This window comes from Serinus canaria, chromosome Z, assembly GCF_022539315.1.
Source record: "Serinus canaria isolate serCan28SL12 chromosome Z, serCan2020, whole genome shotgun sequence".
Lineage (NCBI taxonomy): Eukaryota > Metazoa > Chordata > Aves > Passeriformes > Fringillidae > Serinus > Serinus canaria.
The window spans coordinates 51043423-51066741 of record NC_066343.1 but is presented as its reverse complement, the minus strand read 5'-3'; the positions used below and the strand labels follow the sequence as shown (position 1 = coordinate 51066741).

The window sequence follows — 23319 nt, the reverse complement described above, 5'->3', positions numbered from 1 at the left end:
CTAAAACTCTGTGCCCTGCAAAAGATGTTGCACAACGCAAGGCTTAGGGTAAAATGGAAACCACTGGCACCTGGGGCTGACCGAGTCAAAGGGGTGGAAGCAATTCTGTGTTCCTCTGCTCCTTGAGCTGGGCAGATGTGAGGCAGCCGTGCAGGAGCATCCAGGAGCTGCGCAGCTGCATTTCTGCTGCACCCCTGCCAAGGCCATCATCCGTGCTAAGTGGCAATAGGCACATCCTTGGTTTTGCCAGCTGAAATACACAGCTTCGGCTGTGCTGGACCAGCAACACATATCTGCAGCAGAGCTCAGTGCAAACAAACCCTAGACACTTTTTTTTTCCTCCTGTTTTTTTTATTTCTCTGGGGGATCTCACAATGAATCAAAACTACAGTTTTGTAGAAATGCACACAACATTTATTTAGTTTGACAGAAGTGTACAAATTTTTCAGAAAGACAAAAAGGCACAAAACAGGTTTCTTACTGCCTAAGACAGAGAATCCCATGAATCTGAAAGCAGAAAGTTATCTGATTTCTACACAGGAAAGCAGTGGAGTTTCAGAAGAGTTTAGTTACCTGAAGCCTACTATTTATCCCCTTTATTTTCTTTTGACCAGTGAAATGGTTTCATCTGGTAAATTTGAATGTGTAAGGACACTTTCTGAAATGAGGAACAGCTATAATACAATAAAAGACTTAGTTCATCTCTGCACAGAAATTGGCAGTAGTATCAAAATGGTAATAAGCTTTGGGACATAAAAAAAACACAATTATGCAATTATGCTCAGACCATAAAAAACATCCCCTTCTGAGCAGTTCCTGAGCTAGAAGATAAGGAAAATGACCCAACAGGTAAGGGTATGTAGAACACTTCAGCAAAGACTAGAGCCATCATTGTTACACTGCTGTCTTCTCATTTATATCACAGTTGTTACTGATACACACTCTGAAATCTCAAGTAGCAGACCCATCTCAGCTCATCCTTGTAAGAAGAGGATTCGCAAAAATCAACACTAGTTTTCACAGTCCTTGGTGCCACCTTTACACTTTCAAAATGTTATGTCTCCCCTGCTACTCATTGCTTCTTGCAAAGCATTTGAAATCATGTCATAAATTAAAGATTATACAGCAGTGGCTTCAAAATAACTTACTCACTATATTTATTATGGGGAAAATTTTGCATTTACTATTAAATATTACCCTTAAAGCCAGATGGTCATACAGAGAATGACTACAGAAATTTAGAAAAGCAAACACAGTTATCTTTCCAAAGTGCTACTGAGATTATAAAACAAGTGATCAAAGGTAAACAATCTTTTCCTCTACTCTGGCTCCACTCTCTTCATCCTGCAGGCTCTCAGACTGGTGGTTCAGCAGCAGTTCATCTACCTGTAGTGACTGGATGGATTCCTGGTTTGGAACACTTGTCTGGGAACCTTGGGTCTCTGATGTGTTCAGATCTGTAACATACAAGAGAAGGACAATGCATTTTCTGCCATGCCCATGCCATCAAAAAGGGCAAATTCTCACTTTTTCATTAGCACCATTTTCTAGTTTGTGCATCTGGAAAGGAAAACAGTACTCTAGAACAAATTATACTACAGCCTGGTGAGAGGTACTTTACCCAAAGTTAGTGAAATCTATTCAAGTAATAACAATAATTATAAATGTGTAGCTATACTTAACTAAACAGACACACAACAATGGAAAGACATAAACAAGGTCAGAATTGAGCTGGAGGGAAACACACAGCATATAATCAGTACCTTTGTTAGTAATAATACAGTTGTAACATTAATACAGTTTTCAGCATTATACAGAATTTTGTTTGTAAGCCTTCCTTTTATGGATGCAAAAGAATTAATTGAGCAAAGCTAAAAATCTACAGAGCTGGCACTTGCATTCAGCTTTTTCTACCAAGTTTACCTGTGTTCATTGACACAAAATACCTACTCTATTCTGTCTTGATCTTTTTGGTGTGACATGGAGAGAAACACTTGCATCCAAATGCTAGAACATTATTTCACAATTATCTTGTTATCTTTCCAATTTTCTCCCAGAAATGCAGAGAATCAGATGCTTGTTTTTCAGCATTCCACAATGAACACTCCTATGATGATCCATATATAGCTTTATAAACCAAAACAACACAACTAGAGTTGGCTTTTATCCCTAGTCAGCATTTTGTAGCACTTTGGGCCCTCAGGACCTACATCTCAGTAGCTGGCTGGATTTCTTCAAAGCAACTTTACCATAAAAAACAAGCTGTGTAACAACGAGTGTGTATCCTCATGCACAGCAATGAAAAATATCTGTAATGGATATGCTGCAATACTTTTCACAGTAATCTTAGCCTGACTGACTCCTCTACTACATCAGGAGGGTTAAATTTTCATTCTTCCCTCTCAAAAAAGGACTCTGTAGAAAGAAAGGGAGATTTGAACTCCTTGTAGAGCATAGTAATGCCAGAAGCACGCAAACCAAGAACTTGGGTTCTTTGAGCCTTGATCACTCATGCAGAGCTGAAGAGACATTTCATGCTTGCTCTGGTCCCTACTTCTCACATGTATGAGCAATGGAAATCTACTATGAGCTACTATTTGCATTTTTACACACCATGTCACGTAGCTGCTGGCAATTCATAATGACACATGCCCACATTTGGCATCCCCCAAATATATGTGACTTTCATCAGTCTTGCTCACTGAGGCAGGAGTTCAAGGCAAAACAAATTTGCTGGCACCCTGAAAAGCCTAGGCGCTCTGGCTGCTCCCTGGCACGGGGTGTGTGGAGCAGTGTGGGATGATTATGCAATGGGCATGTGGGAACACATATCGCAGCCTCTGCCTTCAGCATCTTCTCCTCTTTGATATTCTCACAGCTGGAGGGAGCAAACAGGCTTTGGGGCTGCAGCTCCCAGCATAAACCACGTGCACCTTATTCCTGCTGCCAAGACTGCAGAGTCAATGGCAGGAACAAGGTATTTATAAATGAGCTTAGTCATAGTGGGATGACACAGAAAAATGTTACAAAAATTAGTCTTCAATTGTCTTTCTTTTACCGTTTTATACTGGATTAAGTTTCAGTCTTGATGAAAATCCAGAGTAAGTCTTGACTGCAAGTGAGTTATCTGCAATAACTAACACAGAAAGTCTTGACTCCCTAACTTAGCCAAACAGGCTTTGAAGATGATGTCTGCATTTTTTTTTTTTTGATGGTTATATTAGAAAAAGATTGCAATTTGCAGCCCACTGAAGAAAGCAAAAATATGTCTGCCTGTCTTTATGAAAACTGGATGTATTTGGTTTGTTTATTTATTAAAAAGAACAGAAGTAGCAGCCCTTCCTCTGCTTCTAAACACTTACATTTTCAGGTAATTTTACCTCCATTAATATTTCTTTTTAGTCGTGTGAGTCTATTCACATTACCCAAGTTATGTACATAAAAATACCAGGGAGTAAACACTTATTTGAAAGATCTATTTCCAAAGTTTATGAAGTACATAATTTGAGAAGCCTAATAACAAATTTGAAAATACACAGAAAAGAAACACCTTACATGCAATTATTTTCCACCATCAAAATTAAACAGTAATTGCTTCAGCAATTAAAACAGTAGCTGTTTCCAAACCATTTCTCATTAACTGTTATAACTACAAGCTGAGCAGTGGAAACTCTCAGCATTCTGGAAAAACAAATCAGATCCTGTCACTATCAAAATAAATGATTTATCACTAGTTCAGCTTCTTTTTTTTTTTTTTTTTTCCTAAATACATTGCATCTGTGAAACCTGAACAGCAGGGCAGCACCCAGGAGGTAAGAGCACAGCTGTGGCTGGGACACCAAGTGGCTTCAGGCTGGAAAGGTTGTGCTTAATCTCACTGAGGAGGGAAGGAACTGATTCTGGATGCACTTCAGGCGGCACTCCACACAGACTCTGCCTAATAAAAGCACACTGTGTCCCCAGGGCCAACACACTCAGCCTGCCATCGGGAAGGGTGGCTGCTGTCTCTCTGCCCAGTGCCATGCTGGAAGCAGCTGAGCCAGCAGACCAGCTGGTATCACAGGCAGCAGCGTGATGTGCCCCAAGGGTGGATGCATGTGAAGTGTGGAAGAAGTGCTAGAAATGGTAACAACAGTTTCAGGTGAAGGGAGACTGAGAAAAGTGGACTGAACTGCCAGTCAGCCTTGGTTGCTGTAATGTAGAACAGTAACTGCAGCCAAGAAGCCTCCCCTGAGCTCTCTGGTGTAGCATGGGGAAACAGAGTTGCCCTTGTCACCAAGCAGGAAAAAGGTGGGAGAAATCTTCCTCTTAAAATGCTCTCCCAAACAAGGAGGAAACTTCTGAAACCAGACTTGAAAACATCACCTGATGTCTGCTAAAGAACTCTGAGAGCTAAGGATGCTTAATAAAAAAAAAAAAAAAAAAAGGAAAACAAACTGATTATTTGTGCAGACAGCAAGGCAAAGGGGCTCCTACCAGAAAGTGACCCCCAAGAAGTTCTTCCATGATCCCCTAGCAGCTGGGGCACCCATGGGAACTCCCCAGTCCCTCTCCAGGCCCATTCTCAGCTGCACTGAGGGAAATGTCAGAATTCACTATGGATGAAGAGTCAGGCAAAGACAGACCATTGGCCCTTTACGAGCTTCCGTCAATGTGATTGTAATTCACCTGTCAAAATCAGCCATAAAATGAGTTCTGTGTTATCCCCTTTGTTTAAATGCAGCATTTACTTACCCTTTTTTTCTGCTCTCCTCCCAGCTATCACCAGACGCTCTCTCGGGCAGGCTGTGTTTGGCTCAACAGCGCGCCCACCAGACCAGCACCCACATCACCAGCCCTCGGCAGAAGTTGGGCTCAGCCCCTGCCCACACCCTCGCTGCCCGGGCTGGGCTCTGCCGGCTGCCCTGCTCCCAGCCCCTCTCAGAGAGGACAAACCAAAGGACTGTACCTGGCCATAGCCATCCACTTGCTCATTTACACTGTTTTCCTTTCATAGTTAGATAAATGCAGAAAATATTCCCGGACTCTTTCCAAAGCTTTAACAAAACTGAGCTGTAGCTCAGATCCTTCCACAGTCTGTTCTTGACACAGCTTTCTGCTCCCTCCCACTTCTGCACCAGCCAAGTGCTGTCAGCATCCCTCTGAACCCTGAACCCCAGAATTTATGAGCAAACTGAAACCCCCCTCACCTGTTTCTCTCACAAAATATATTTCTCCTACAATATTCCAGGCAAGTCTTTCCTTAAGAACAAGCCAGACCCACAGCTGCATCATGGATACCCTAGGTAAAAGTGAACAGCAGACCAGAGAAATCCACTCTTTCAAAGCTGGGCTGGTCAAACATCCAAGGAAAAAAAGGGTGTGCTTGAGGCTGGTGACCAAATATTAGGTAATCTGTGATAGCACTTCAGCCTTTTTGGGACCTGTAGCCCGCGCCACACCTCAGTATTAAATACTCCTAAAGTACAGCTTTTACTCCTTTTAATCTCAGCTAAGACCATTTCATTGAATAAAGAAACCCCAGGCCTTCCCAGCAGTCTTCCCCACCAAGTTTTGCAAAAGGAGTTAGAGGCTGTTTCTAACAAATTCTAGATCCAATCACAAATTGTCTCATTCACACAGACACTGTCAAATTCAACACTAAAAACAAATTCAATTTTTTCCCATTTTCCATGGGTTTAGGTCTGGTACTGTGAGGACAAGCATCAGGAAACTGCAGAGAGGCACTCTACTCTTTCCATACTTTTTTAGAGCACCTCAATATAAAAACAATGGCAGATGGCAGGCCTGTCATATGTGGGATCAGTTCTCAAGGGAGTTTATAAGGGGACCTCAGTTTTCCAAACAGGGTCTGGGTCCAAACTCTGAGAAACAACAACTGGCTAAAAACACCGCACTGTTGTACAGGAAAAGAAAGAAAAAACAAGTAGCATTCTGCATCCTAACTACCCTACCTTTTCCACAGCATTAAGAGACAGGATTACTAGTATCTCACAAACTGCTGACAAGGTGAAGGACAAAGGAATGGTATTTGCAGGAATCTGAAATCAATACATATAAAAACAAACACAGCCCAGGTACCTGGGGGGCAGAGGATACAAAAGCCAAGTAAACAACTCATTAGTCACAGTGATTCTCACCTCCTGTCTGGTCTGTTGTCATAGGAGGTAAGCACTTCCACATCAAATAAATGCCACAGATTTTCTCCTTCACCCCTCCTCTCTCTCCCCCAGGATCAGAGCTCTTGATGTTAAGGCTAGACTGCACACAGTGAAGATTGTGGAAAGGACAAGAGAACCAAGGCACTAAGAAACACTCCAAACAAAAAACCTCTCGAGTCTCTGTGTTTTGAACAGAAAGTCCTTAGTGTTCCTCCTTCAGCTCTGACCCTGATTTCACAGCATCACAGGATAATTCAAATTGGAAGGGATCTCAGAAGGCCTCGGATTCAAACTCCTCCTCAAAGCTGGGTTAGCTCTGAGGTCAGGCCAGGCAGGATACTTTTTTGCTTCTTAGTCATTTCTAAAAAGGAAGGGGGAAAAAAAGGGGAAGAAAAAAGGGGGGTGGGGGGGAAGGGGGGAGGGGGGAAAGAACACACCGCATGGATTTTGCGGACAATTACCTTGCTGTGACTCCCCGAGATCCATCACATTGACCCTCTTCACAAAATCAAACTGCATAAAAAAACTGCATTAAATGAAGGACGATTTATGCCACTTTTAGCAACAAATACGTTGAAGAGTCACAAAACCCCTAACCTTCTGATATAATAAACAGTTAGATTTCGGTTTTACATGTACGTGTAACAACTGGTACCAAGTTCATTTGGACTGACAGCTGACACATCAGCTTCAGGCCACAGCTATTTGAAATGGCAGAGCTGCTCTATTTAATCCCCACACTGGCACTCATGCATAATGCAAAGCACAAGCAGACACCTAACAACCAGGGCTAAGCCTACCGGGTCTGGGATATTCAAAGGAATTCAAGGGTAACAGGCTCTCATTTGCCACCACAGTCCAACAGCAAATGGCTGCCTAACCCCCATGGGATCCACTGAAAAACCCACTGGCAAATCCCACGGCAGCTCTTTGTCTCTAATGATGCTCCCAGCGGTTTCCATGCGGATTCATTAGCAACAGACAGCCAATTCCCCAGGGAACTCCAAGCACCTCATCCTCTCTCCCTTTCCTCACCATGAAAGGCACCCTGGACCGGTTTTGATTCCTTTTTTAATGCCTGCTAAGACTTTCCCAGATTGCAATGGATTTTCCATACTGCAGGTTCAGTTGTTTAAAGTTGGTGGAAGAAAGGGAACACCATGCAGTGGTATCTGGCACCTGGAACACCGGGGCATCACCTGAAACAACCAAGATGCTGCTGCTACAGATCCAGAATGGAACACTTGATATACAAAAGTCATGTGTGAGCCTTGATGATTTGAGGACAATTCCCAGCAGTTTCACTGGCAGTTGAGATCCCACATACCATCAACAAACCAGGCCCTTCACAACTCAGTAAAGCTGATTTCACAGCAGGAACTGAACTTGGTACTGGGTCTCAAAAACATACTGGGGAAAAAATATTTTTACCTTAAGGCTAGCAAGGAAAGAGGAGCCTAATCCATTTCCCAGCTGAATGAATAAGGCAAGAAAATCAGTCTGGGAATTGTAATGCTGTTATTTACTTTTGACCAGCCCAACCCTGTGAAAAAGCAGCTGCTGTATTTTTTAAGCAAACAAGCAGATCCTTGAGTAAGTGATCTTTACACAAAAAGCAGATGAGAAATTATTTCAGAAAATATCCTACATTAATTAGTCTTAGCAGCTTTTGGTGCATTTTTTGTTACAAGACAGAGAACAGAAGGAATTAAAAGTCTATGATGAATAAGGTCCGCGACATAACTCTTCTCTACATCTGTATGCTGCATTTTTGATCAGAGTAAAATTACTGGCATTGCCATTATTCTGCATGTTTCTACTCTTTTTCTGCATGTTTCTACTCTTTGTGTAGTTGCTGGCTTAGGTAAAACAAGGCAGGTCCATTTTCAGGTTTTGCCACAAGTCTTCAGAGAAATTTTGTCTAGACAATTTGGACTTAATTCTTGGCACAAGAAACGCAAAATACATATTTATTCCACCGAAATGGCATATATCATAAAGTTCCAACTCATGCTCCAGGTTTTGGAGTACTATGGTGATGCAGTCATTTTTCTTTTATAAAGGCTCAGTAAACATACTATTTCTAACACTGGTGTTTGTTAAAGAAAATATTTTAAAACTAACTCAAGTTCAAATACTGATAGTGTCACTTTGACATCAAATTCATAGCATGCTGATTAAAATTGATTAGGTTGATTAAAATTTTAACCAAGTTACATGGCTATGTTATCAGCTGTATTGGTTTTTGAAGCACACGGATTCTAAGCTATTTTTGGCATGCTGTTTTTCTAATGCATATCATTAAGAGAGACTTAAAAATAGGTCTGACTTGAAATCATAATTTGTCTGTGCATTAAATACCCACAGTCTCACCTTGGGAGGGCAGACTGCCTGACAGCTGTCTGCTTCTGCTTATTATTAATTTATTTAAGTATGAATTCCCTATTAAATTGTCTTTGTGCTAAGCTTTGAAGCTTTAGATGGTCAATTACAGACAAACACGTGGTCCAACAGGTATTCTGCTAACAATGAACACATGTTTTATTGACCTACTTTTTTTCCAGCTCATTAAACACAGCTGCACTCAAATGATCAAGAGGAAAGAACCATAAAACCCCAAGAACACTCTTCCTACGCAGGATCACAAGGAACGTGACCAGCTGTCGCCGCAGGGCCCCTGCCCCACCCAGGGCAGCAGCACACCCACGCAGAGCACCTCTCCAGGGGCAGGGGTACTCGCCTGCCCACTGACAAAAGTGGGGGGGAAGCACTGAAGACCCCCACAGCCTCCTTTTTCAGGTGCCCAATGCAGATGTGATCAAAGTAAGTGGTCTGCAACCATTTCCTCCTAGCCCATCACCTGCTGAAGTCATTTGGCCAGCAGGATGAAGTCAAAACAAACTGCCATCCGAAGGGAACGCTCCTGCTTGAATGTTTAGTGGAGAAACAGAAACCCCATAAAGCTACAGACACAAACAGCACTGCTAAGGACTCACGGGACAATGAACCAGCTCCCCTTTCCGCTGCCTGCCGGCACATCCCCACACTTCCCTCACTCACTGTCCCAATTTGCACCCTGAAGATAAAACACTGCAGTGAGGCTTTATCTCCTTCCCTCCCGAAAAAAGAGAAACAGCTAGCATTAACCCTGAAAAAGCAGCCTGTGGAACATGAAGTCGTTCCCTTTGAAACAAAAGGGGACATTAACACATCAAAACTCCTCTTCTGAGCTGTTACCACAGACAGATGTCAGAGTGTTGATTAACTGCCTCACATTTTACCGACGCTCTTTAGTTGTGGGTTGTTTTGTTGGTTTGGATTTTTTTCACTTTGAAATAAACGTGAAATCAAAGACAAATCAAACTAATTTTGGCAAAAAATCAGTTTAGTCCCCAGCATCTGGCCAGTCTTTCAGGTGCAACATAAAGAAGTGTGCTCTGGACTTTGGCAAACACTTTCTTGAGTAGCAGAAGGGCACAGCTCTGTTACAAAAGCCAAAAGGGTGAGGTAATTTATAAAACACTCAAGTCTCCTCCAAAGCACTTTGGTTTTATAGGGTAATTTCCCAACAACAGACCAGATCCACCACTTCTTACTCATAAAAGCTGACAAGATCAAAACTCAAAGAGACCAGCAGAAGAGCACTAAGTCAATATATAGAATTGCTGCAGAAGAAAAAAAATCAGACAAAGCACCTGTTTCAAATCAATTACATGCTAATCTTACCCTTTAACAGAAGCTGCTGTTGTTGATTAATGCAGGAAAAAATACAAGCATGACTACATGAGTGAACATCTCAGAGAAGCCTCTTATGTATAGTCCCAGAGATACTGGTTCTCTCCCAAGGTCAAAACTGAGGGAAATATTCACTACTTTTTTATTACATATTGAGTATTAGCACAGCCATGTTTATTCATTCTTGGCAGGAAGTATATGCGCTCATGTTTTCTTCTTGGAGTTCTTCAAAAAATCCAGAAAAAAAATGGAAAAGTTGCACATTCCCCACATTTTGCATTGTAACCACAGGACTTTTCAGCGCGATTGAATATTTTGAAATGAATGCCCTTTTTAACTGTTTGCTAAAGGCCCCGTGAACACACAACTTCTATGAAACAGTCTGCATAAGAGGCAAAGGAAAAATTGTACATCAAAGCCATAAAACCCCACAATCATCAAATAAGCATGTGTGTCCATCCCATGATTGCATGGAGAGCACCTGGATCCACTTTCTTCACTTCTGCTCCCACTTCTTCCTGGTATGAGCAACGCTGGTCTCACCCTTAAAACCGAATTCATCATCCCTCCTTCTACCTCAAGTACTTTACTGCAAGTGTTAAAATACCTGTCTGTATTGATTTTCACTTCAGCTCTAAACTGCCTGTGTTTAAAGAAGGAGCCTTCCTGATATCTTCATCCCCTCCCCAGTGGCACTGTGCTCCAATAGCAAATTGCTCTGCAAAGAAGACAGCTTCCCTGCAGTTTTTCTGTCAGCAACCATTATCCTTATATTTTCAAATTCAATTAATAAAGAGAAAAAAAAATCATCCTTGCCAAATACCCTGCTTTCCCTGTCTCTCATATATTCTTTATCATGGAATATATTCAATGACTTTTAAACTGTACATGGGTTTGATTCTTCTACAACAGACCCAAACAAATATAGAAAAATCATACCTATGTTTTATTACTTATGTCCCAGTTCCAGATCAAACTTCCAAAGAACAGTTAAGGAATCTCAGCAGGTGACTGTTGGAAGTCTTCCTACTTGATTAAACTATCACCAACTTCCATACCAGCACGAAGGCTCCTCCTCTCTACTGCCCCACTGAAAATTTACACCCAAAAGAAGTTTTCTACAGTATCTGGCAAGGGAGAACAATATACTCCATGAAATCTCCTCCACCAGTTTGGTGACAGCCAATAAAATTTATTGGAAGGCAGTTGGTGCTGCTGTGATGAATACCAGCACAAGACAGACAATCTTCTCCAGGGTCCTCATAAATATTCAACAGCAGATGATGCTGAGGAGGTTTCATATTACTAACACTTGATTATTTTTGTACAGCATGCTACAGGCCATTTCTTGGAATATGTAAAGTATTATACTAAATAATTAAAATGAGATTCTACTTTTCAAAATAAGCCAGACAGATACACTTGGTGATTCAGCTACTTGGTTTTACAGGGTGTGTTTGCATACTCAGTGTCTTGCAAAATTTGATCATCCATAAACGGCTTCTCTCAGCTATTAGAAGGAATTATTTATTTACACTAGTGCATCTATTTCAGGCTTTAACCTCATTATAAGATACATACAAAATATTTTAATGTTCTAAAGCAGGGCATTGCAGCCAGGTTTCCACCCACAGAGAGCACTTCCCAAGGAAAACAAAGACCTCCAAAGGAATCTTCTTGCCATCAAACAACCAGGAAGACAGTTGTTTTGGGGCCCTTTTCCTGAGAGATCACCTCTTTTCCTGCAGACTTGGTATCCAAGTCACATCTCTGCACATCCCTGAGCTGGAGCTCAGGATCCAGCTCTCTATAAACCAGCTGTCTGGCTAAAAACCGTCTGCCACGGTTTTCTTCTTTGAAATGTTCTTCTTTCATCCCTCTACTTCCCTAAAACCTCTACCTACTGGAAAAACACAATCTTTGTAAAAAAAAAAAATCTGCATATAAGGGGGATCCTCCACAAAATTCCAATTTCATTGACAGCACTCATTCTACTGACTCCACAAACCACTACACTGAAGTTGGTGGAAGGGTGTGAGAAAAAAGAGAAAGATTCAGCCATCATCTTCTTGCTGTTTAGTAAGTCTGCAGATTTATTAAACCAGATTTATACCAACACCAGTGCAGATTTATACCAACACCAGTGGTACCTAAAAAGACAGGGTCAGGCAATCTTTTTTGACTCCATTCAAAACCTTAAAGATGTGCACTATTTTAAACTTCCCTCCACAAATGAATGAATTCTAAAGGAGAAGATAATAGAAATAATAAAATCAGACAGGCATTGCACAGGATAGGCATTACTTACATTGATGTACAAAATAAAACCAGAATATCATTAGCTGTCTTAATTAAAGGATTATGTTATAGTGCTGCATCTACTGTGATTATTTTTAGAAATGAGAAAAGTGTTTTGAGATGAGAAAATCAGTCACAGAACAACAAAATCTGACTTCTACAGAGGTGAAAAGCAAGTGTTACTTGAAATATACTAGTTGCAGGTGACATATTTTTCACTTTGGTATCACACTGCCATGTGATTTAATCCCCTTTGCCATTTGCTTTAAACAAACAGCAGAGTTATTCCCAAGGGAAAAAAAATATTTCCTCTCTGATTTATTTCCTCCAAGTATCTCAGAGATGGAAATCTTCCAGCAGAGCATGCTTTGTGGCATGGATAAGAGGCAAATTTGCTGTTGTCTGTTGCAGAGTCAAAAGTAACAGCTTAATTGTTCTAATAAATCAATGAGATTTTGAACTTGGAAGATGCTGGTGCTGATGTTCTTCAACTTCATATTCTACTATATTTCCATTTAATTTTATTGTCATTATAACTTACACTGAGCACTGAATGGGCCCTGTGCTCACTTGTGTAGCCATCCGCACTTAGAGTAGTAGGGATATGTTAAACACAGAAAAAACAATTAAGAAGTGTTCTCAATGTGGCATCTACTCAATTAAAAAAACCCAAAAATTTAAAGTAGCTCAAAATATCACACCTGCTCAGGAGGCTCCCTGACAAACTGGGAGCTCTGTGGGTCATATCATCCTTTGCTTTTTAAAAATTTCCCTCTTTCCCTCTTTCCAATTGAAAGAAAATCAGAAATAATTTGGTCACTATCAGACAGTGAAAAAAAAATGGCACTATTAAAAATATTATTAGACATACCATGAAAAAAATTGGGCCGAAACATATCTTCACAGGTAATTCTGCAAGTGGTAAGGGGCTGGACTGTCACTGACTCCAAAGAACGCTATTTTAAAGTGTGCGCTGTATGGGACACAGTAACATTCCAGCTTAGAAAAATCAGATGTACTCAGAAGGAGTTCTTTCAGCAACAGTATACAAATTAACTCCCAATGATAACACATATGGAACTGCAGTGACTTTTTTGGGGGTGTTGCTAATCATTATTTACCAGGTTCCAAGTGATGAAAGTAATCTTACTCAACTAAGTTCTCATCATGGTATCTCATCAGCCACCTCCAGCACCAGCAGCAGCAGCTATGCTATCTGAATAAGGCCCTGAGTTACTGAGATTTGCTCCTTGCCAAAATCCAGTGTTGAGTTGGAAGCATAGACAGAGCGCCTGTACCACTTCAGATGGCTTTTTAACACTGTAGAGCAAAGCATATTTCACCTGGTTTTTATCACACTTGCATCAGTTTTACATTGTATATCTCTCCTGACTGCAACAAATTCACCTTAACACAAATATGATAAAAGATCCAGGCCTATTGTTCTCAACCTCCCTGATGCAAACATAGAGCAGATACTTTTAGGCAATGTCATTAGGTCACAACTTTGGGTAGCTAATGTAGCCTTAGTGGTGGTTTCACCCCAGCCAGAAGCCAAGCCCCACACAGCCCTCTCTTACCCAAAGGGACTGGGGAGAGAATCAGAAGGATGAAAGCTGGAGACCTCATGGGTTGAGAAAAAGGCAGTTTAATAGGGAAAGCAAAGGCTGTGCACACAAGCAAAACAAACCAAGGAGTTGATTCAGTGCTTCCCATGCACTGCCAGGTGTTCAGCCATCTCCAGAAGAGCCAGGCCCCATCATGCAAAATGATTACTTGGGAAGACAAAGGACATCACCACAAATGTCCCTCACTTTCCTGCTTCTTTCCCCCACTTTTACACTGAATTCGGTGCCACATGGTCTGGAATATCCCTTTGGTCAGTTTGGGTCACCTGTCCTGGCTGTGTCTCCTCCCAACCTGCCAAGCACCCCCAGTCCCCTCCCCAGTGTGGCTGCACCAAAAAAAAAAGCAGAAAGGTCTTGGCTCTGTGCAAGCCCTGCTCAGCAATAACAAAAACATCTCTGTATTATCAACCCTGTGTGCAGCAAAAATCCAAACACAGCCCCATGCCAGCCTCTGAGATGAGAATTAATTGTGCCCCAGCTGAAACCAGCACAGACAGAAAACGCACTGTTCTAAATGCCATCTAAATTAACAATGGGAAACCAAAGCAAATGAATCTGATATATGGTTTTAAAAAGAGGTTGAACAGAATAATCACCATTAGAATAATCTGCCTTAGGTAATAGGAAGGAAATTTCATATAAACTATAATGGAGTTATAGGATACTACACATTGTTTCTGGAATATTTGCTTTTTCTGTTGTAAATTAAATATTCTACATCTCTAGAAACCACTTATTTTGATGAAAGCCACTATAAATAAATTATTTTTCCAAAATCAAAAATCTAATTTGCTTATACTCACATATGTACAAATTTCTGTCTTTAAAAAATATTTAAATTACATTATTCAAATAGAGTCCTCTTTTTACTCCCTGGGTTTGCATTTGGCTGCTTATGAAGATCACAGGTTTTCCTATGTTCCCCATAAAGATTTAAACTATGTTTTTCACTGTGTCACATGTATAGGTCCTTCATACTAAATGTCTGAGGTAAAACCTTCCCATATTCGAATTTCAGGAGTTTTCCAGTTCTATCACTTTTCAATTCTATTTCTGTAGCTACAATGTCTGAATAAATGAAGTTAAGGTAGCAGCAGCAAACACTGCTGTTCTCTTCAAAGCTTAAAAGAATTAAAATTGCACTGATTCCTGAAATCAAAGAGGTGAATCCATAGGTAAATCCTCAGGCATCACTTTGGCTAGTTAACTTGACATGTCAATTAAATGCAAGACTAATTTATTCAATTCTCAGTCTAGTCTGACACAAAACCTATACTTCCCTCCTTCTAATTAGCCAAACTACTTGCTTCTTTCATGCAGATAATTTCATAATCATTACTGTAAAGCATTAACACATTTTTCTTTCAATCATATTTTCCTCCTGTTGACTGACACACCTTCTCTAGTGAGGTTACTTATGCCAGTTTCAGTTCAGTGGGAACTTGCCTGAAGGTCTTTACTGAAGTTCCCTCCCATTCACATAGAACAATGATACATAATCATGATGTTAGCTATGGGAAGAAACAACCTATGTCTTACCTTAGGAAATATGAATGGAAAATTATGCACTACAGTAATGTAGCCGTTTCCATTTCTGTATATTTATGAGGCTTAATTGAATAGTACTTAACATATGGCAGAATGCAGTGTGGTTAACTCCTTGGAAACGAGTTTAGATGGTGCTTATCTTTAAATAATTTAAGAGGGTTTTTTTGACAGAGCAGACTTCTTACAAAATGCCTAATAATTCTGTGAAGTTAATCAAACCCAAGAAATTTCTTTTGTGTGCACACAAAACTTTAACTATATATTAGGTCTGGCTATGTATGTATGTGGTGCATGGTTATATGCAGTAAACCATACTCAGTATTTGTTTCTTAGCTCTGTATTGACAAATTATTTAAGAATTTTTTTTTAAAGATGATTATGAGACTTTATACACAAAGCTAGCTAGAAAATGCACGGAAACACATGAAAACGCCATGAAACATTCATCTACGTGAAAATATTGAAGATTTCCGCTAACTGTTACGTTCTTTCCCTCATTGCATTTAAGTTGATTTTACTTCAAAGTGATTGGAACTGACTGCATCCTGCAGAGGTGTCAGAAAGCAGAGGCAAAGGTTGGAGATTTTCTGAAACTCCGCTAAATTCTCTGGGGAAGAAAACATGACCAAAAATACTCGAGAGAAAAAAAAACCATCCGTTTCCTAGTATGAAATGTTTGTAATGTTCAATTTGATTGACATTGCTTAGGAATGAGTGATTTGCATAATTTCCATGTGTTTAGTCCCTTGGGGAAATTCAGCACTCTTCTCATTCCTCCCCGTACAGTGGTCCTGATGCAAGACCACAGAAGCAAGTTTGACTCATGCAGACTCATGCACTGCATGATCAGAGCATAAAATTCTTGTCACCTTCTCAATAACAAACGCAATCATGGAATGTGATGTTACATCTCTCCGGGGGCAGGCTTCCAGCCCTGTCTGCTCCAGCAATGCAGTGGTGGGCCTCACAGCATCATCTGAACCAACTGAATGCTGGAAGGATTTGCTTCGCTCCTTTGCATAACATGTCTTGTGGCACCACCCAGGCAGTAATTGCACATTTTGCCAACACAGCTTGGTAAGAGAGACTTACACTGGCCTCTTGGGTGGGCTCTGGAGCCAGAGCTTGTCCCCAGGAGTGCTGGGACTGCCTTGGTGCCCTGCTACCAGGGCAAGATAATGATGTCCACACAGTATGTATTGACAACAGCGGAACACAAAGCTGGTCCATTGTGTCTTGAGACACAGACGCTCCACCAGCTTATCTTAGAATCAGTGCAATTTAACTGGTACAAGCCAGTTTAATTAAAAAACATGCTCTCATGTGGGCTCAACAGAAAGCGTCCTGGTTAGTTTCTATCTGTATGTTTGCCAGTGCAAGCTAAGGCACTTTTGAGAGGTTTAAACCCACATATGTGCTCCTTCTCAAATTCACACTAACTAAAATGACAACCGAAGCCAAACTAGAACGAGTTTCACCAGGCTACTTATTTAGGCATTTTTAGAAATATTAATCTCTTTTACTAATCAGCTTGGTTTGCTGATTGTAGTGATGTGACTAGCCTGCCCTACCTTTGGTTATAACATGCTGTTTTGGCAATCCACATACCAAAGACTAGTAAGGCTGTACTGGATGTCTGTTTAATTCATTACAAGGAGTACTAAGGAGCAAGTTCCTTAATCACCAATGTAAGACAATTAACCCCTGTACCTGTGTATGTTTTCAGTTCCTAATTTTGCTGCCCACTGGTCTTTGCTGTGACCTGACCTGCAAGAAGCTGGTGCGAGAACAGAAGCCATTCTGCACTGCCAACTGCACAAAAATGGGAACTCAGGCACTGCTGCAGCACTGCCATGCCATGTCTCCTGAATTTCACAGCTGTGGAGAAAACCCCACAGATCATTTAATCTCTTACACCAAATGTGCACCATTGGCCCCCAAGACTTTTAGCTGCTGGGTTTTTACATCCTGGTCTACAACTCACGCTAATGAAAGAAGTTAGATCAAAACTAATATTGTACAAAATGAGAAATAAACCCCCAATAGTTCAGAGTTTCTCATAAGTTGTTAAGACCTTCAAGGAATTTTCAGTGCATGCAGTGCTCAGATAGGCAGCCTCTTCTCATTTTGGTAGCCACCATCAGTAACTGCCACACAGCCCACGTATCTTTGGGGGTACTGATAAAATGAAGGAATAAAGAAAGGTAATGCAGTAAGAGTTACTGATGTAACTTATTTCAAACATTATATTATTCCTTAGAAGTTATACCATTGTCTGTCCACAGATCTTTCAAGATATTTTCATTCCTCAACGAAGCAAGAAAAGGGTGTTTGAATACTGAGACAGGAATTCTAAGACAGGAAATCAAAAGCTATTCTAACCAGAAATCATCAAGTAATATACATATGATCTCAAACAATCAATAAAGTGCACTTGAAGAAGAGTGATTTCTGCTCACAAAAAATCGGTCAAAAAGCATTGGGAAAAGACTGAGAGAAAAAAACATTCTGAGTACTATTATGCAGACACAAAAAGGAGTTTTGTGGGGTTTTTCAGTAATTTTCTGTATTTCTGTTCTGCTGATTTTCTCACCTATCATCAAAAATCTTGCAAGGAAACATGCAACTGTTTTATCAAAATCTCTTGCTTCCACTACTACCAAGCTGTCTTTGTTCCTAGGACTGTTCAGCCAGAGAGGGGGCAAAATGCTTGTATTAATTCTTAATTAAATAAAGTATTAATTACCATTATTAAAGGAATCCTTGTTGCTTTTGCAGGAAAAAGACATCTGCTGGTAAGGACTAGTGGATTTCCACAGTGCACTAGTTAATGCTGGCTGACAAGAAGTGTCCATTTTGAGGTCCACCTGATTTTCACTAGTCCCTGCTACATCAGAATTTGAGATATTCATCCCATACACACCGTCCTCATAAACGAGAGAAGAATTTGATCTGTTGATTCTTCTTAGAGACACACACACTACAGCTTCATTGAAGTAGAATGCATTTTCACCATGTAAGCTGTCCAATTGATTATGTCCCATTATCTGCAGAAGGGGGAAAAAACAGCAAAAAACAAAACAGAGAATTTTATTTCCACCTTTGTCAAGTAACAGAACCAGAGAATCACAGAGTATGTCAAGTTGGAAAGGACTCATAAGAATCACAGAGTCCAACTCCCTGCCCTCACTTTGTAAAACTGAAGTGTACAACTATAAGCATCATCCTGAATAATCCTTATAGCAGGATAAAGAAAATTAACTGCCAGATAGAATGGGGATTCATAGCAAATAGTCATCTAATCTGCCAGAGGTTAACCTCAAAACACATTACATTTTATGTGCATTCAGGAATAAACAGCAATAACCTAGCAGATCTGGTCTTAGCTCACCTTGAAAGAAGTAATAACTGCAAAGTGACAGATAAAAAAGGATCACTATCTGGGACGCACTGAGCTCTGCTGACTACTTCCAGAGGGTTAATATTTTGCCTCATGGTTCAACAAGGTGCCACTTCTCATAGGTAAATCTGTGTACTCTGCAATCCAAAAATAACACTGTACCTCACATAGACAGGCAATCACAGAGAACAGTCAAGCTGGGGATGGCAAACAGCTTTAGCAAGCAAGCCAAGGTTCCCAAGGGCGGAAAATGCAACTCCTGCAGACTCTTTGTCTGCAGGTGTTTATTAAGGCCAATCTCACAAAAAAAAGCAAGAGTGTTAGAGTGAGTTATTGCATTGTTTGGTCACACAAAATTATCTAGGCTGTGTGTAATACAAAAACATTGGGGGGGAATGCCAGCTGACTGACAATCACCCAACCTGTTCCACTGCTGCACGGAGTATGATAGTGGAAACACAGGAGAAAGACAATCTTAAGGTCTGGATGGATTCAAAGCCTTGTAGTCTACTTGAAAAAACAAGACAAGCAGACTTAAAAATGAAATATTATATTACAAAAACTACTACTCTGTGACACTCAGCATTGAATTATTTTGCCTCTCTGTGCGATCCAGATATCACTGTATCAGACTATTATCCTTCAACTTCCCTCCTCGAAAGATTTCAGAAGTCACATTCCTTAAAGCTGATGGGAAACTTCAGTTTTGGATTTATCATCCACTTCTTAAGCACTGCCAAACAAGCCAAAACTGAAGCACATGCTATGCTAGTAGAAAGCGTCTTCGTTGTTTGGGCTAGCAGGCATATATGGGTAAGTGATGTTCACACTGTGTTCACACAAGCCAGATAAAAAGGGGGAGGTCAGAGGCCAATCCTTTAACCCCTCAGGCAGGCACAATCTTAGATGCCAAATGGTTATGGTTGAGTTGCCTGCTGAAAAACTATGAGGTGATGGGCTTGAAGAAAGGCTCTAACGATTTTCTTGTGAAAACGAGAACCTGAGGGGAAAAAAGAAGCTGTTTGGGTCAGTGAGCTTTCCATATGTGGAAAAGCCAGACAAAATGTTTTGATTTTCAGGTACTTTAAAGAACAGTTATGAAAATCAAGTCCACAACCACAAAGCAGGTATTAGAGATGAAGACCTACCTGGCAGATGAGCACCCAGACATCTGAGTTCAGAGGTAGACTGCATCCTTCACCCTCCACAATAACTTAATAATTTTTATTATCCAACACTTAAGCAGCTTTGAGGCTACCTTAAATTGCACCCCCAAATAATAAACACTCCAAGGATTTATACTGTCAGGGATGGAGCTACAAACCAACCTCTTCCCCTAGGGGTGGTTGTTTCAGGGAACAGGGCAGCAGGGCCTGATATGTGGGGTTCACAAGAGCCTGATGTTTGTTACTCCTGAAGGTGCACCTTTTCATCCCTGGAGCTAGTGGTCCAGGAAAAAGAACAGTAATGAAAAACTTCATTAAGTGCTTTATATGCTTAAGCATTAAAATAATTAAATTTTTCTACAAGATGCAGACACAATGTATCTTATAAACACAAGAGTAAAGCAGAATAAAACGCAGATTCTCATATTTATAATTTCTGTCTTCTCATTTTAATAAACATCTGCGTAAGTTTGGGTTTTGTAGGTATCTAGGTTAAAATCACAGAACAGTTGAGGCTGGAAAGGACTTCAAGAAGACATCTGGTCTAACCCCCCTGCCAAAGCAGGGCCACATAGAGACAGTTGCCAAGGACCATGTCCAGGTGGCTTTTGAATATCTACAATGACAGAGACTCCACAACTTCCCTGGGCAACCTGTGCCAGGGCTCCATCACCTCCATAAGAAAAAATAATTCAAAACCAATCTTTAGTGTTTTTGTTTGTATCCATTGCCTCTGGTTCTGTCACAGGGTGCCACTGAAAAGAACCTTGCTCCATCTCCTTTAGAACCTCCATTTAGGGGTTTTATACATTAAAAGGAACCTCCATTAATAAGTATCCCCAATTAATAAGAACCATTTCTTCTCCAGGTTGAACAGTCTCAGCCTTCCTTACTGGAGAGATATCCGGGCCTCTCAAACAGGCACTTCCCCAGACATCCATCCTCCTGTCTCTACCTCCTCTCCACTCCACAGGTCTATGCTTTTCTTGTACTGGGGGTGCCAGACTCCAGGTATGTCCAGAGCAGAGAGGAAGGATCCCCGCATTTGACCTACCAGCAATACTTTACTCAGTGCAGCCCTGGAGACTATGTACCACCTTTCTAGAAGGGAACATTGTTTGCTCATTTTCCACACCAGGACTCCCAGGTCCTTTGCACAGAATCATGGAATCATAAAGGCTGGAAAAGATCTCCAAGATCATTAAGTCCAACCTTTGACCCAACACACCGCCCAAAATCATACCACCAACTACCACATCCAGTCACTTTTTGAACACTTCCAGGGACGGTGACCCCACCACATCCCTAGGCAGCCTGTTTCAATGCCTGACCACACTTCCAGCAAAGAAATTCTTCCCAATGTCCAAACCAAACCTTTCCTGTCACAGCTCACGGCCATTTCCCCTTGTCCTCTTACTAGCTGCCTGGGAAAAGAGGCTGACTCCCATCTTGCTACAACCTCCTTTCAGTCAAGCTGATTTCCAGTAGGTGATCACCAGCATCTACTGTGCATGGGGTTGCTCCTTCCCAGAGGCCAGACTTCACACTTTCCCTGCTTAAACTTCATGACATTGAAAGAAAATGCTTGGATATGCCTGAATCTCAGCTTACCACATGCTCACTCATTACTTTAAGAACCAACAATATCCAGACATCCTGGCCTATTCGTCAAGACAGGTTTCTAGGAATGCAGTCAGGGGTACAATTAGAATGGGGAAGCACAAACCTCATAGTCCCCCGTGTGTGAAAACAGGTTGTTTTGCTGACCATGCTTCCAGTGCCACACGAGTTTCTTCTGCATTTTTACATTGTCTCTTTCTCTCTCCACCATTTTCTGGCCCTCCTGGAGCCTCTCCAGACTCTGCTGGTACTCCTGCAGCTGCAGCACCAGTCTCTGCCGGCTCTGCTCCAGCAGCTCTTCCTCGGACTGGCACTCGCGTTGGCGCTGCTCCAGCCGGCCCGCCCTCGCCTCCTGCTCCCGCTGCCGCTGGTCGCATTCACGCAGCCACCGCTGCTGCTCTTGCTGAAACTGCTGCTTCATTTTGTGTATGTTGGCCAGTTCCACCCTCTGTTTTTCCAGATTCTGACATTTCTCTTGTTCCAAAATGAGGTTCAGCCGGGAACCATGGCTCCGACTGGTCTTCTCATTCTCCTGCAGTAGTAACCTATGGAGCTCTCTGTGGCTGTCCTGGATAGCCAGTGCTGCCTAGACACCACAATCAAATCAGACAGAAATGTTTAAATATCAGCATTAATTCATTTCTGTGTTTTTACATAGAATCACTATATAAAAATGCTTGAACTTTTTTGGGAGGTTATTCCTCAAGCAAATAGATTAAATTCTGTGATAATGCCTTTACATAGAGTTATTTCTAAAATAAAACTCAACTCTTTTGAGCACTTTTAACAAAGCTTCTGGTTTACACTTAGTATTATACTACATGTTTATGTTACAGCTGTGCATACGCACTTCAATTACAGCTGGGGTTCTGTTCTGTCAGAGGATGTAAAGATACACAGGAAAAACAATATTTCACGGTTGAAGAGGGCAATAAGGCATTGGGAATGCTAAACACACCCAAGTATTCCTAACACAGCTGTGGCTTCTACACATAACACTGTATTGTTTCCAAGTGAGTTCACTCCGGCTCTAAGGCTCTCCTTGCTAACCTGCAGCACTGCAGCCCAACTAACACCAGTCCTGCAGGCACCTGCCAACACAGCCATGTCACCAGGACTGTACCACTACACGTACCTGACCGAGGTGTCAGTGCCAGCCTAAACCTGCAGTATAGTAATGGTTTCAGGTTTGATGTTCCTATTTTACAGTCGAGAGTTCTATATTCCATCCTTCACAAGGATGTTGTGACATTGTTTGCATTAAAGGTTGTGACATCCTCCAATAACGCAAAAACAAATAGCTGGGATTAAGAAGAAAGAAAAGCAAGAAAACCCAGATCTGCTGAGGCCCTTATTGCGCTATGTTCAAAAGCTGACATGGGAATCTATTTCAGGAGTCACTCCCAGAGCCCCACTGCCCTGTGCTGTCCACCACAGAAAGTTTTTAACTTCATGCAATGTGCCACCTGCACCTTCCTTGGCTTTTCCTCCAGTATTGGGTCAGTTCCAGTGACTTGTAAACAGGACAAGATCCTCTGCTTATTTCTCAGCACCCGACTGTCCATTCATGGTCTGAGCAGTTAAGGCATGATCCTAAACCTTACTTTACTGTCCCTATTTGTTTTTCAATTACTCAAAAACTTTTGTGTGAATTACAGGATTTTTATTCTGCTTTTGTATTGTTTCAATACACTTAACTTCTAAGCCCAGGGTTTCCAGGATTATTATGAAATATGCTAAGGTCAATAGGGTCTAAAAATTAA

The 23319-nt window shown here is 41.2% G+C and overlaps 1 protein-coding gene across 5 annotated transcripts in view; it reads right to left on the bottom strand.

Moving 5' to 3' along the window:
* Positions 1–364: 364 nt before the first annotated feature.
* ARHGEF28 (Rho guanine nucleotide exchange factor 28) overlaps positions 365–23319 on the bottom strand; it is a 119722-nt gene continuing 96767 nt past the window's right edge. For 4 of the 5 annotated variants that reach the window (XM_030237256.2, XM_050987208.1, XM_050987207.1 and 1 more), the window contains 3 exons: positions 21663–22142; positions 18117–18417; positions 365–1457 (listed from right to left, as the gene is read on the bottom strand). In XM_030237256.2, the coding sequence (XP_030093116.1) occupies positions 1297–1457; positions 18117–18417; positions 21663–22142 (942 nt within the window). In that variant the 3' untranslated portion in view covers positions 365–1296. The remainder of the gene's footprint in view (positions 1458–18116; positions 18418–21662; positions 22143–23319) is intronic. The other variant, XM_050987209.1, reaches the window with a different exon arrangement.